Source organism: Apostichopus japonicus, chromosome 21 (genome assembly GCF_037975245.1).
Source record: "Apostichopus japonicus isolate 1M-3 chromosome 21, ASM3797524v1, whole genome shotgun sequence".
NCBI classification, from domain to species: Eukaryota; Metazoa; Echinodermata; class Holothuroidea; order Aspidochirotida; family Stichopodidae; genus Apostichopus; species Apostichopus japonicus.
Window position 1 is genome coordinate 9,323,340 of NC_092581.1, and position 15,607 is coordinate 9,338,946.

Sequence of the window (15,607 nt, forward strand, 5' to 3'; positions counted from 1 at the left end):
TATATAAATCTACGGAGGTTAAAAGCACAGCACTCAAGCGCATTCTCACACAAAAACTTTCCCTGTGGTTTCTATCCGTAAATTACACCAAAACCCTGCAACCACGTAACATGCGATTTTCCTCAAATCATTTTTGCGCAGAAACCAATAACCCAAAACCAATAACCGCATTTAATCCACTCCGTTAATCATTCTATCTCTTCTCAACACCGTCCTTCGTTGTCATTCGTTGTCCTTTGTTGTCATTCGTTGTCATTCGCTGTCATTCGCAAATGATAATTAACCCTGTACAAAGTCAATTGTCATTCGGTCATTCGCTGTCATTCGTTTTAGTTTGTCCCCTATATAGATCTAATTTATAGAAGGCTAAATATGCCTCAGAATGCACCGAACGTTGACGTAAAACAAAATTTCTTGGGAAGCACATTCAGACCTCCCTAGATGGGAGTCGGCTTCAATGACCCCACGGAAGTACTCAACTCCTTTACAAAATAAAAGAGGGGAAAAAAAGGTTATTCGCCTATGGCCCCCCACAAAGTTCCAGGCTCTTCCTATATAAGGCTATATGATCGGGGAAAAGTTGGAACCCGGCCCTCTCCCACCTTTGTAATCTTGTGCACACCACTGGTCTAACCGCTCGGTTGTATTAGCAACTACTTTTGAATTTTTGTTTAAGGTCGAAAATGGGCTTTAGCCCATTCTTCCTCCTCCCTGGTTCCTCGCCAGGAAATACGCGTGGCACAATATTGTCTGAACATACCCCCTTGCATTTTTACCTTATTTACTTATTTCACAGTTCAAAGGTCTATGGCACACCAGAGTGGCTTGTTCATTGTATGATTATGTGATTCGGTCGCTTTTGAAGGTGTTCTTCTTGTTCGGTGCAACCTCCCAGGTATTGCATGTGACAAATTTGCGTGCGTGTACTTACCGGGTCCACTGTCGTGGAACCCCCAAATTATTCTTGGAATGGAATCTTTTGTCGCATGATCACGATTTCACTTTATCATAAAGTTTATTTCTACTTTGGAGGAGAAATCAGACTATCATAAGCGTTGCCACAATGGCTTTCATCGACAAGGTACTATTTCATATAGTTCATTTGGTACTCTGGTTGTACAACCTCGCTGTACGTACGTGGCCAAGTTGGGGAAAGAAACACTACGTTCTTCGAAGTCAATACAACCACAGAAAAAGAACTTTACAAAGATGTCTGGATGAATCCAAATCACTTCACAAGATTCCTCGTCATTTAGGTTTAGTGTTTATAGAAGAGAAAGTATCAATATGTGATGTTGCAAACATTGTTGTCTGGTGTGCTGCAGTTGGAGTTTCATACATCAGTGTCTACGATAGTGAAGGTAACTATGCTGAGTACTGTAACTCCATTACTGATATCGTTACTAACACTAACGTCGGTCTATGTATTGTGCAACGTATTAAGTAGCCGAGCTGCAGTAGGCGTACATTACGTACAGTGAAACTTATATGAAGAGCCATGACCCCAATACTAGTTTTGTTATTAGTGTACGGTGTTATGACTTACTCATACTACGTGTTTACTAACGTTGTCTCATTACAGTTCCATACCTAGCATTAACCTAGGCCTAGTAGATTCAAATAATGGAGGGTAAAGCTGTAGTAATGTATTACTAATTACTTAGGCTAGCTACTGTACTGTAGTGCTAGTACTAGTGCTGTTTGCCTACTGTAGTAAAGTTGTTACTTCCATTCTGCTGTATTTTTCCTGCAGATATTCTTAGTCAGTCAATATCCAGCATTTTATTTAAATTAGAAACAGTACTAAATTTGTCTGTTAAAGTTTATGGGTCCTTCCTTTTAAGGATTAGAACCTTCTGAAATTGTTTTTCTTAGCTTCAATTTTTGTATCAATTTGTTGCAAACAATGCTACAACGAGGCCTCTTTCATTGCTATGGAGTTTGTCAAAAAAACTATTCAAAATGTTATTCTCTTCCACAAGGGCACAGAGTTAGACCCCTACAGTACTTGCTTCTCACTCATTGAATCTTCCCAGCTAGAACCCAGTCCTTAGATAGAGCTACTTTACTGTTCAGGGTCCTGTTAAGGTTATATGTTTGAAAGTGCTTTAAACACATATTTGCTGTTTGGCACATCACCAGCATATTATCATCTACATATATATCTTTCCCATATGTTTCTTATATCAGAATTGAGGCAAATATTTACAATAATATTTGTTTGTTTCCTCAAAGGTTTGTTGCAGAAACATTCTCAAGAGCTGACCAATCTCATCTCAGAGAAAGAAAAACAACTCCTAGAGATGGAGAATCTTAATTTTACAATAGAAACCTTTGTTAGAAAGACAGAAGCATCAACAAACAGTCACAATGGAATCAAGGGTGAGGTCAAAGGTCATTGATACTTGTAAAATGATCAATCTGTACCTGTAGAATAAATGAAGTCAACAAATTTTTCAAGGCAAATTCTGATGCAATATGCAAAATTGATTGCACAATGCTGTGCAGCATTGCCAGTACGCATGTACCAGTAAAACGTTTAGATTTTAGAGTATATTCTTCATCCCAATTGCGTGAACTATTTTGGAGAAAAATTGAAATGAATGTTCCATGTGTGGAAATAAATTCATGTTTTTTTGCATTTCTTGATATGATAATGTTGCCATACTGTGTAGCAGCTTAATGATTCTGTACCAGACAATTTACTCACCGATTACTCAACTACTACATATTAGGTCTTGGCTTCCAGGCACAAATTTTATGGTGACTTCTAGGATAAATTAATATTCATGAGCAGAATTCTGATGCAAACGCAAACTCAATTTCACAATTTTGTTCTGCATTGTGATCTAATTGCAGGAAAATTGAAGTGTTGTAGATTTTGCATCACAATTGAGAGATGTGTGAATTTTGTTTAGGTTAACTATGGTAGGAGATGGAGAAGTTTTTTTTAGTATGAATACTATTATCATTATTATGTATGTTTTGTTTTTCTTGTAGAGGTAATTTGGCCACCATGTATAGTAGCTTATGATTTCTCTACCAGACAAAATTATTAGGTCTTGGCTTCCAGTTATAAATTTTCTGGTGATTTCTAGGACCAATAAAAGATTGATGGTCAAGAGTCGTCTAAAATTCACAATTACAAGACCCACATGCCAATTTCAACCCCCCCCCCCCCAGTTGTGGAATTAAGTAATTTATTACCATGAGACTAGGTAACTTTAATAAACCTCTGCTCAGTGGTGAGCTTTCAGATTATTATTGTGGGGGGGGGGGGAATAAAAATGAAATAAAAATTAAATGAAAACAAGGAAGAATTGGATGACATTTAGCAAGCTCATTGGTATTTTGGGGCTTGTTTATTGTTGTAGGATAGCAGCTTCAGACATCATCAGCTTGGTATTAAAGCAGCTTTTTGATTCATTACATGGATTTAGTATTGAAGAGAATAAAAAAAAATATCACTAAGTTAACTGAAAAAGCTGCTTAAGAGAAGGGTTTCCTTTGTTCTCGGAATTATACAGTATATTTACTTTAGTTTTCCTTTAATATTACATCCACTGATGTGTTCTGGTTCTATTGAGTATTTTATCTTTGATGCTGTAGTTCTTGGGACTTTAGTGAGTACAGTGTATCCTTATCTTCAAGTGCTGTAAGTTAAACTCATTGTTGACAATACATTGCTTATGAAAAGTACATGACCATGAAATGTATGAATTTTTTACAAGGGTAAATTTGATTTTGTCGTTCCTGTTTACCTGCAGGCTTCAGGGTTTTATAAACTACCTGGCTAACCGTGTACTGTAAATTATGCAAGTGTTCACCTTTCTTCGATTTACAGATTGTTCTGGTAAAAATTCCAAACTTTGTACGACGCAACTGTACATACTTGAACCTGGTGATGGACAGCCTACCCTGGTGAGGGCAGCAAAGCAATACTGCAATGACGTGATACAGCAAGAAGAATTTGATTTAAATAAATGGCTTCAAGGTGAGTTGTGGTTCTTATCTGTAATGGTTCTATGGATGAGGTTGTTTATAATTCCCCCCACTCTCAGCTGCCCCCCTCACCTCACCCTTGTCCAACAAACTGGAAAAGCTTGCACTGTTGCATGTGGGTGTGCATTCCTGTTTGACCAAAATAAACTTTCAGTTTTTAATTTAAAAATATGGCAAACAAATAAGCATTTGTAGAAATGCTTTGTTTTGTTCTTCATTTGATCAATTCTTGTTTTGTTTCTCGATTTTATTAACACAGATGTCTGCATCAGACGTGTCTATTGATTCCAAATAACTATTTGTAATTCTATAATACACACAGCTGACTAAACAAGAATTGCAAGTTTGCTGTGGGTGTTGACAAATTGTAATGTAGTAAGGAACTTTGAAAGCTCTATTGCAGGGTTTCCCTAACTTTATCCACCCACGATCCCCCTGTGGATATCAGAGTTGTCCACAAACCCCCAACTTTTCGAGACACGATCTGAGTCATTATTATACTATAATACCGAAAAACAGTGCTTCGTAAAAGATCAAGTTCATAGTGTAATAATGTAATGAAAAATGCATTTTACAGCATTTTGCGATGTGAAACTGGATAAATGATTCCCTGATTCTGACAGGATATAAATGTACATGGTTTAGTCTAGGGTGACCAGCATAGTATGAAACTTTAGATCTATGCTTTTCCATCGTGTAGAGTTACTCTGGATTACATATTTTCTCTCTTCAGCAACTCACAGTTTTCCTGATCCGGAGTTAATATTTAAATTTGGAACCATCAGCAGTCTCCTTGGCTATTTGCCCTGGCAGATCAGACTCACAGAAATTATGTAAGTTATTTCCACCTTGCTTTAGAAGATGCTTCATTTTAATGGAAGGCTGCAAGATTTAGATTTTGTATCCCATCAGACAACCAGATCATTTCAAAATGAAAGCCTGATCATCGTGATGGTTAAATTCCATTAATTAATGACATAACATGAATGTTTAAAACTTGCATTCAATGAGCAATGTACATGGGACCATACAAATTAGTTTGTACTAAATGCGGCTGATCGCAGAGCTAATGTTACATACCAGTTTTATTTCTACGTTGTTACAAAGTGGGGAGAACGTATGAGCATGACCAAACCTTTATATTTAGTTTTGAATCAAATGCTGTCACATATGGATGGTTTCACGTTAAACCAGTGTATGGAGGTGACCATTTTTCTTGGGGTAATTTGAAGGGGACAAGTGGAAATCTTTCTTCCCGCCAGCTTGAAAGTAGCACTAAAAAATCACAAAGTTCTGTGTTTTAACACCATGCATCCCAAGTTACACAGGTTATTATTAACAGCTGGTTCAAGGGTTCTATGGTTATCATGTATCTTAGCGTCATATGTAAAATCAAAGGTTACCTTCCATATGAATACTAAACAGTGAGAAGTCAAGAATTAAGGATGAATATTTCACTTGGGATATTTTGAATAAAATTTTGGAATTGCAAAGCTTTTGTACAAAATGATGTAAAGTCACATTTTAAGTCTATTTTGGGGAAATGAGTGCAACTTTGGGGAAAGAATGACCTTTGTTTTAAATCTTTGTTTGCTGGCCTGAAGATTGCTTTTGCCAAGTTTACATTAAACTTTAAATCATTGTCCTTATTTACTTATAACACCCTGTATAGTCTAATAACCTTAATACATTAACCGACACTTTGATGAAGCATTTCAGAAATTTTCTTTTCCCTGTATTTGATTTTCAACTATTTTGGATGAATTCATGAATTACTAACAGCAAATGAAATGTCTTTGTTCTCTCAGATCCTACCCTAGTCATCATGGCTTTGATTACAAATCATTACTTGACCTGCTCCACGTATTTGCAAGGACAGAGCAACGATTTGGGAAATGACCCCAGTATTTGACATAGAGGATGCGCAGCATCCAACAAATGATCCTCCGCATCCCACTTCTGACACCAACTGAGGAATCAAAGATGCATGTGCTATTTTATCGCCACCTGATACCAGTGATTGCCATGGATGGCACCAGCCGTTATGCTTGAATATGAAAAATCTTCAACGATGATGTATTTAAAGCAACGGTGTAGATATGTAAATTTCTTGCCATCTGATATCAGCCATTGTTCCAGATTGGTGGAATATGAATGTTATTTGCAGCACACTTACAAATCCCACAGATGACACCATGCTCTATGTTAGAGGATGTACACTACTTAGCTGAGGGATTATCTGCATCTCACTTGTAATTCTTATATAAAGATGGTGCTGTACTGTAATTTGTTACCACCTGATACCAGTCATTGCATACATGTGCAGCAAACAAAGCAAGGAAGTTTGATATTTCAGTTCTACAAGATTAGACTATCAGGGTTGTGGAAATTCAGACGTGAAAGAAACAGTATTGTACATTGTAGTTGACCTACAAGCAATCATATCAGGTACTTTATTGTGCTGTATCAACCTCAGAGGGATCATTTGTCATGTATCAGTATAGTATTGTCCTCATTGGTTCCCAGCTGTGGAAATGTATTTGATCATCTGTGTTGTACGTTGACAAAAGCAAAAGTTTTTAATTACAACTACGTTCTGATGTGACCAGATTATGTTTACAGTGCCCATTTTGTAAGGCAAAATGTTCTTCCATCCCACTGCTGTAACCACATCACAGAATGGGAAATTCCCCAACTAAAACAGTCTTCTTTAGGTCAGTCTCGGACAGAACTGATCTGCATGTAGCGAAAAGAGGAAGAAAATGCAAAGTATGTGAAGTTTCTGTAATCATAAAGTTTGATATGATTTTTTGTAGTGGGGTTGGTGTAGATCATGCACAAAAATATTACAATTAAATGCAAACTAATTTTTAACAGCAAATATTCCTTTGACAAGAGACAACATTTGGAAGAGAAATGATAGTAGATTGTTGGTGAGATCTGGTTGAAATCTTGTTGCCATTAAAACCGTGGATGTTAAAAAGCAAGGCATACATACTGTTTATTAAAATGTACCTGTACAGTGCATAAACTTTATCCCCCCCCCATCCCACCCACCCCTTGTCATGGAATGGTACATGCTAGATATTGGCTAGTTTCTTCATTGCAGCAAGTTAAACATTGGCTTTATCAGTGCACAGGAATAACAACCCACTAGGGTCACATTGCCATACAGGATCACTGGCTTGGATCCGTTGTGCTTGCTGGGTCCAAGCAGGGAGCTGCTACTCTAACAGCTCCCTGGTCCAAGGGATTGAAGGTCCTGTCAGGTTGAGGTGCCAACGATGCAAATTTCCTTGTGGTAGCAAAAAGGTGCCAGTTTAATCAGAGTTGCCGAAAAACACTGCTAGTTTCAATGCTCCAGCGCCATTGGTCATCTCACTCGGCCGATAGCAATATATGGCTCAGTCAGACGTCCATCTGGAATCAATGTCCCTACCAACATTACCTTTACACTCTTTAAGCTGTATTTTTACATGGGGTTGTAATTTTGTGTCACTCTCAACAAGGTATACTTACATAAACGTAGAGCCCTCACTCTACGAGATGGTGTGGTGAAAACTACTGTTCTGCTTCTTGCTATTATTTCAAGAGCTTTTAACAGTTTAAATACAATACAGATAATTTGTGTCCCACAAACTTAATGTAATATCTGTCTTCCTTGTTCCCTCTGTGATTTTGATGGGACTAAAATACGTCTTATTATTTTTAAAAGTACCTTGATCTTTCCTGAAGTGGTCAAGTGTGGTAACCAGCACACTGTGGCAGAGTCAACACAAAAATACAACGCTTGACTTTACATCTTCAAAAAGTCAGTCGAGCATACTTAGTTTATATATTAATAATAAAATATCAAAACAAAATTAGAAGACAAACAATGTTCTGTAGAAATACTGGGTGCATGACTGTATTTGTAGGGTACATCTGGGTTTGGCTAATTTGTTATAGTGCATGATTAAACCGAAGTAGTTTCATTAGAGAATATTTTGTCTATGCAGTTCCACCGCCAAGCTCAATTTTCACATTTTTTAAGTAGGTATTTTTATTTTGCAATGATAGAGTTAACATTGCCTACATTTAAGCACATGTTAGATCAGAAGAAGAATCTGATAAATCGATTCCAAAAAGTAATGTAATTTTTTATTGTGATCCAAGGTTTTAATAAAAAAATGGAAGGTTCAAATAAAAAATGGAAGGTTCAAACTATGTCAAGGAATGTGATACATATACACCATGTCTACCACATAGTAATATTCCTCAATCTTCCCTCAAATAAATTTCCACCAATTGCCTTAGAAAATATAGGCTAATTTTATCCATTCCACACGATGATTGTGAAATTGATGAATATTTGCTGTAATGCATATCAGCTCACTGATAGGTATAAAATTTGATTGGACTAGCCGAAAAAATCTCTACATTAAAGATCTTTTTAAAATGTTCTCATAATAAAGTTACCGTAGATGGATTGTTTAATGTTTTTGCAGATTATGCTTTTTTTTGCCAGCAAACATGGTAGGCTGCTGCAAGGTAGCAGGTTGCGTTTAGGTGATAGGCAGTGAACGAAGAAGGCAAGAATGATGTTGCAATGGCTGGGAGGGGGCATGGGGATGGGGGGCATTGGGATGGGGGGTTAGTGCTGGGGTTGGTTTATAAAGGGTATATGTTGCTGACAAGATTAACATGGTTTGCTGGTCCTTTAAGTGATCCTACATGGTCATCTGTGATGGTTTATGTGGAATGAAGTGCCAGTCTTGGTCGCACTGAATGTTTTACTTGCATGACAAAATTATGCTTATTCAATAATTCAACAAGGAGAGAATGATTGTTTGTACAATTTGCCCTATTTTAAATAAAAGTCATTATTGGACAGAAACAATTCAACTGGCTTAATTTCAGTGTCATAATGTTTGATTGCTCATTTATTATTTCTAATTTAGTTTGCGGAGGTCTTTGTTCCTATGCGAGGAAAATAAAAATTCTCATGGTCGGTTCAGAAGAAAATTAAGAAATAGAAAATAACCTGGAAACTTGTGTCTTTTGGGATTTCAAAGCAAATAAAAATAGGAAGCCACTCAGATGTGACAGCAGGATATAAAATTGTAACCTCCTAATGGGAAGGGGTGAGGTAGAATCCCAACAGATTAAAAAAAAAAATGCTGCTATTATTGGAGATATGCATTCTTTTGCATGCTCAAATTTATTGCATAAAAGTTTTCCATGAACACATGTCGTTCAATGACATAATCAAGGCACCAAAACATTTGTGCGTTTGCTATAAGCAGATACATGAGGTTGTAGAGGACTGTATTGATAAAAGAAAAGCAAGACATTGAGGAAGGCATGTTGTTTTTATCTGCAGAGTACCTCATGGTACTTGGGCCTACCACTTTGCATGTTAGGTAGGGAGATAGGATAGGAGAGAATACATTTCTGGTACTGTTGTATGGTTGAATATCACAATCCTCTCAGCTGGTTTCTCCTGTTTTGGTTTGAAGGGATGGGGACCTTGGCCCACAGAGGCCTCATGGCTATACCACTTGAATAAGGTACATCTTTGCCCAGATGATACGATACATTGTACTCCTGAATGACCTAAAATTTTGGAATGTGGTCTGTAGTTGCTGGAACCATGTACAGTACACCCAATCAATCTTTACTCATAACCTTGGGAGTTTAGTAAATTTATCTACTTTGCATCGGTGGACAGGAATTGGCTGGATTTGGAAATGGCAAGTTTAACATATGATTGGTTGGTTGTATTACAGTATAAATTTACCCAGAATTCAAACTGGATTGAAATGGTTACATTTATAAATAGAACACTCTAGTGACCTCTGACATTTTGAGAGAAAGGTTTGCCCAGAATTCTGCAGAATATCTCACAAAAATTTCAGACATTTTTCTTACAAGTTAGATTGACTGACATAATGCTGCCTAATGAATCTTTCCCCAACAATAAAATTATTTATCTGTTAAATCAATTTCACAAATAACAAAAAATAAACCTTTGATGACAAAAAAACCTTAAACAAACACAAACAAAGTGGTGTTCCAAACACCACCAAAATGCAACAAGATATCTGCAGTTTTCGTTCAGTGATGTTGATGCTTAAATTGCATTCTTTAATGAATTTAATGATTCCCCACGAAAATTGAAATTACTACGATATAATTCATGACTTGCCCATGATTTATGAATGCTCATTTGCTCACAATTTAGGACCATTCAAATCTGGTTTTTATTCAGTACATTTTCATTATACCTGTATATTACTACACTAGTTAAGTTACAAAATTTCACGAAACTGAATCTTTAACATAAAAGGCAATGTGGAAAACATAGTAATTAAACAGGATAAATAGTCACAAAATTCTACACTACATAACCCATTTTCTTATTATAAGGAACTTTGTTCCATGTTTAGTAATCATATGATAGAACAGAATGTTACGTAGGCTGCTCGATGGTTTACATTTGACATGCCATCATGCACGGTTACTATGTATATGAGTAGTCACATCTATTACCTCATTAACATGTTTATTTCCCCCCCCCCCCCCCCATTATTGGTCCTTGAAAGAACCTTTTTCACCCAGCAGATAAATTGACAGCAGCATAGTCACTCAAGCAATAAATGAAATCAAAAGTAGATAATTAATTAACACAGTATTAAGAGAGTTGCTATAGTAACCACCCAGCATATGTTTACAGTGTGAAGCCATGACCTTATGAGTAGGAAATATACAAAAGAGAGAAAGATCATGTGAAACCCAAGACATGATCATTGTACATATGTCCCTCCTTAGGAACAGGTAATAGGAATTTGTGGTAAAGTACACAAAATGATTAATTATCTCAAATCCTTTGTAGTTCATTAAGACAGATGTATCGCTGAGTACCTGTGTCTTTAAACGCATTTATATGATCCTACCATATTGTACTTCACTGACTTTTAAAGTTTTTCATTTCAAATGTCTAAGCACAAACATATTTGTGAAACAATCGTCTTTGCCATGTAATATGTCATACATCTCACTTTAAGTAACATGAAAGTGGTACCTGAGTTGTCGGCTGCAAATTTGCTGGAGTAGAATGATATCGATCATTTAAAAACTGAATAATTACAGTCCTCTTAGGAGAACGAAACGTTACAATTCCCAAGTTCTCAAACTCCAAGGGCTCAACTGTATCAATTTGCAATCATATTTGGAAGGAAAACACACTAGGTGTGTACAATAATATTGCAGGATACCCCCTTTATAGACTTAAGTTAAGGAGTTTATATAATAATATTAATAGAAATGCCCTTTGGGTTCTCACTGACAAATTTGCCATGAATAAGTAATACTATGATAAACTGGCTGAATGAAAATTACATTTATTTGTCCATTTCTTAAGTAAAATAATTTATCTGACAAACTTCTGTAAACCAATTACAGAGTCAAAGCTGGTGTAGAAAAAAATGTTGTCAATTCAATATTTCTGGAGAATCAAGTCGAGGGCCGGCTATTTAAATTGGAAACTTTGCTATTACACTTCCAGGTGCTTCCATCGCCTCAATTTTACGGGTACTCTGTCTTTAGACGTCAGTTCCTCTCTGATTCTTAGGACTTTGACTCGCATCACTGCTGCTGAAGGAAGCTCCCTATCTTTATTATCCGAATGCTTTCCCTTCAGAACGACATCGACAACATCGCCCTGTTTAACCTTAAAATAAAAGCAAACATTTCTTTCTATAATTAGCTTCTTTATTACACTCAAAGTGATACCTTAAAAACCAACTGCATTTTTTGGGTTCAAGCAAAAGCTATTGTTACGTTGGGGTGCTCCGGCTCAATTAGTTCAGGGCTCCGTTATTAAATAAGTAGAATTAACAGCAGATAAAGAGAAACGCCAGACATAGATGTAATTGTAGAATATAAGCTTTATTTATTCTGTGTGCAGTGTGTGGCAATATTGTTGCCGGAGTGTATCTGAACTTCACTCTCTGAAGTCTGGAATCTTAGTCTTGTTCATACTAAAAAACTACAGTATTTGCTTCCTGTGAAGGGGCAGTAACCTCTCTGTGACATAAACTCTGGGTCACAGAGTCTTTTACTTATAATTACTAAGGCACATAGGAGAGGGCTATGACTAACCACACTTGTAATACACATGAGATGCAACAGGTTGTCATCTGTGGTTAAGCATGAATATTTCATGGAATTAAGACAAAGGGGGCTTCTATGACTATGGTGTGGGTGAAGGGTGAATAAACTTGGGAACAGGAAGTAAGTAGTTACTCTTAAGACAAAGAGGCATAGAAGCACATGTTTAAAGTAATATGATGGGGATATAACTGCATGCTACATTACACTATTGTGCAAGCGTTTCAAGTACATTAAAATTTGCAGCATTCCCTTTACACCAGATCAAGTACATAGGTGTATACTGTATGCCCTTATTTCAACATATCAATCCAACTCCTTTTGCTATGGAATATTTTTCTCATCTATGATGGTGTCATGGGCTGGTGGTGAATCCCATCACTAGCACAATATTACCAACCTTGCCCAGAATTTAACATATAAATTAGGTGCATCGACCATGGTAGTGTTGAAGGCCCAAATTACATATATTGTATGGTAGGATATGTTTATGCACTGTTATAAACACAACCAGCTGTTTTAGGGAAGTAAAACACATTGACAAACCTGAAATCCTTTATTAAAGTCAGCACTTTCTAAGTACAAATCAGTAATTATGATTTCAGATGCACCTCATATTGGATCAGAAATTGAACCTTGGTAAGGTTAACCTTTACACACATATTCCTTATCCAAAGTAACAAGAACCTAATTAGCTAAAAGGTAGATTTTAAGCAAACTTTGATAATTTCTCAACCAGAGAAAGGAGTTGATGGACAGCATGACACTGCATGTGCCCCTTATCATCAACAACATTCCTAAAACATTTTGAAACAGAAAGAAGGAAACAGAAGGGATAATTTTCAGCATTGTGAAGAAACATGAATGGTCAATGCTTGCAAAATCAAACCCTTCAAAGCGATTCCTTATTTTGGACATCTACTCACCATTTTGCTTTTCTTGGATATGACTTTGTTATTCAGCATTAGTCTGGCTTCCAAGAATGCATCTTCTATTTTCCTTTAAAAGGAGAAAACGTTAGATACAGTATTAAAGGATTTTGTTAAGTGCAGAGAATAATGGCACATTATGTTTAATAGATCAATACAGCAAAGTCCGCATGGTTTGGTACTAGAAAATTGTCAATGTTTTAATACATCTGTTAACAGCCAATCTAATTGAAGTGGATACACCTGTGTACTAAGAGGGAATTAGGCTGTACAGATAAGATTTGCATTACACATACAATAACATGTCGGTCTTGACAAGCAAAGGTCACTTGCTCGACTGTAGAAATGTAACCAATAGTAGTGTTCCTCTGTCCTCCCCCCCCTCCTTCCCCATTGCAATCCCCAAAAATGTATTTTCACATTACACCATCAAAATACTGCAATATACTTTGACTCACTTTCTGGAGATTCCAAGCCCACTACTAAGAATAGCATCGATTCTTAAAGATGAGACATTAAGTGCGAGATCCTTCCAGGTCCTTGGACCATCTGCTAGGTCATCTTCATCTTCCACCTCCTCATCACCCAAATTGTCATCCTCCCACCTTTCATCTGATTCACTATCAGAATACACATCTTCATCATTTTCTCCAAAGACTTTGGAATTTTTCCCTCTCCCTTTTGAAGAATATGCTTGAACAATGTTTACATGCTGAAATAGACTATCAGGGACCAAAAATTTGGATATCTCATGTTTTGAATTAATGAGAGGTTGCTTCCGAAGATGAAAACAAGAAGCAGATGATGTTATGTGAACACTTTGTTGTTGCGAGTTAGCTATGTGCTGTGTTATAAGAAAACATCTTGAGTAGTTGTAGTACTGTTGGATAGTTGTATAGCTACGTTGGTAAATCTTTAACATTTTCCTGTTGGGAGAGAAAAATATGACATGTTTCTGAACAGTTACCAATCTGTTGTTTGTGACAGAATTAAGATAATAAAGAATTTGCAAAAAAGATAGAAGTGAAGAACTTACAATCCAGTGAGCAATGGAATAGTCTCATTTCACTGAAAGGATAGGCCTAGGCTATATAGTGCACCCCAACAATAAGACACATCCCCAATCGGCTTTAGTCTTGAGCCCAACATTACTGCTAGCTTTTAAGTCTCACCAGAGTCTCACTTATTGGTTGTAATGCACTGATTGCAAGAGATCTTCCAAAAAAAGTCTCCCCTAATGAGGTACAATTTGATACTCTTTTTTAAATTAAATTTTTCATTTTTAAAGCCTGCACATAATTGTTTATTGCATGGTTTGGTAGCAGTTATCACTGTCCTACATACTTTTCACACAATTGAATTGGTCATTATAAAATTTACATTATGTGTTACTATAGACATAGCTAGTAGTAGTATGTGGTAACTTTTAAAGAAAAAGTCGCCCAGGAAAGAACCTGGGCATGAAAACCAAACTACCGAACGACTGATCTGTTCGCAACCCCAGTCCCCTTGCATCGAGACTGTGACTGTGGGATCAACGTCGAGTGTGCACCACCATTCCCCTCGAAAGGGAACAGATACTATACATGATCTTAGCCAAAAGGCTGAGAAGCGAGGTAACAGTGATATTGTTAATCAGGTAAATAAATTAAACAAAAATATAACATGGGCCATTATAACTGGGTATAGTCTAGGGCAAGTCTATTGACAGAGTATGGTTCAACCGTGATTTATGGTTACCTGGAATTAGGCCTAGCCAGCCAAGGGGTTAAATAAAGTGCCTGTTTCTGTTAAGTTGGAACTTAATTAGCCTACTGCCATGCACAATATTATGGTGCTGAGTGAAAAATGTGTATTACTTGTATCCAAGTTACAGTATGCTGCTATTGTTGCATTCAATAAACACTTAGCAAAGACCTGAGCATAGAGTATAGGCTGTATTGCTCTGTCCATTTATTATAACCTTAAGCAAGTATTTAATCTTATCTCAAACACTACGTAGGCCTGGAACTGTGGTAGGCCTAGCCTAAAAAAGTAACCGGATTAAAGGTACACACTTAACCTACCAAGTGGTACGTACGAGTAACTTATGCCTGCTGGCAACTAGTCCTATAGGCCTAGCTAGCTACTGTAGCTATAGGCTTTGCCAGCATTGATGAGTAGGCTTAAGTTACTCGGTTTTCCATGCTGGAAAACACCAAAATGAAAAATGAGAAGAAAACAAATTAATTGCTACCCTGGGAATATAACTTACGTGCCTAGGCTAGTCTAGTAATAGAAAATGCATATTCTGTGCTGTGTGTATTTTCAGTTCAGTGAGGTTATAATGCTACTTGCGCGAAATCTGCAAATGCGCGGGAAAAGCGCATGTATCTAAAATGAATACCGATCGCTATATGTGTGCATTCCACTGTTAAAATACGGTCCTCGCGTACGTAGACTGTACAATATAAAGTCTGTGTAACGAAATCATGTTCAATAAACATGTTTGATGTACTGTACATGTGAACCAGAGAATGAGAAAA

The 15,607-nt window shown here is 36.8% G+C and overlaps 2 protein-coding genes across 5 annotated transcripts; one reads left to right on the top strand and one right to left on the bottom strand.

The window, feature by feature from the left end:
* Positions 1-872: 872 nt before the first annotated feature.
* On the top strand, positions 873-7,844 carry LOC139962485 (dehydrodolichyl diphosphate synthase complex subunit nus1-like). Its single transcript, XM_071962482.1, has 5 exons — positions 873-1,361; positions 2,236-2,382; positions 3,845-3,994; positions 4,736-4,835; positions 5,811-7,844. The coding sequence occupies exons 1-5, from the start codon at positions 1,064-1,066 to the stop codon at positions 5,899-5,901; spliced, it is 786 nt and encodes a 261-aa protein (XP_071818583.1). The 5' UTR covers positions 873-1,063; the 3' UTR covers positions 5,902-7,844.
* A 1,323-nt stretch (positions 7,845-9,167) lies between these two features.
* Positions 9,168-15,564, bottom strand: LOC139962486 (uncharacterized). 4 transcript variants are annotated; one of them, XM_071962484.1, is made up of 4 exons: positions 15,469-15,564; positions 13,541-14,008; positions 13,080-13,152; positions 9,168-11,713 (listed from the first exon to the last, which is right to left on the bottom strand). In XM_071962484.1, the coding sequence occupies exons 1-4, from the start codon at positions 15,486-15,488 to the stop codon at positions 11,537-11,539; spliced, it is 738 nt and encodes a 245-aa protein (XP_071818585.1). In that variant the 5' UTR covers positions 15,489-15,564; the 3' UTR covers positions 9,168-11,536. The 4 variants fall into 4 exon arrangements, with proteins under 4 accessions (XP_071818585.1, XP_071818586.1, XP_071818588.1 ...); XM_071962485.1 differs by lacking the exon at positions 15,469-15,564 and adding an exon at positions 15,337-15,466; XM_071962487.1 differs by lacking the exon at positions 15,469-15,564 and adding an exon at positions 15,341-15,460.
* Positions 15,565-15,607: the final 43 nt, after the last annotated feature.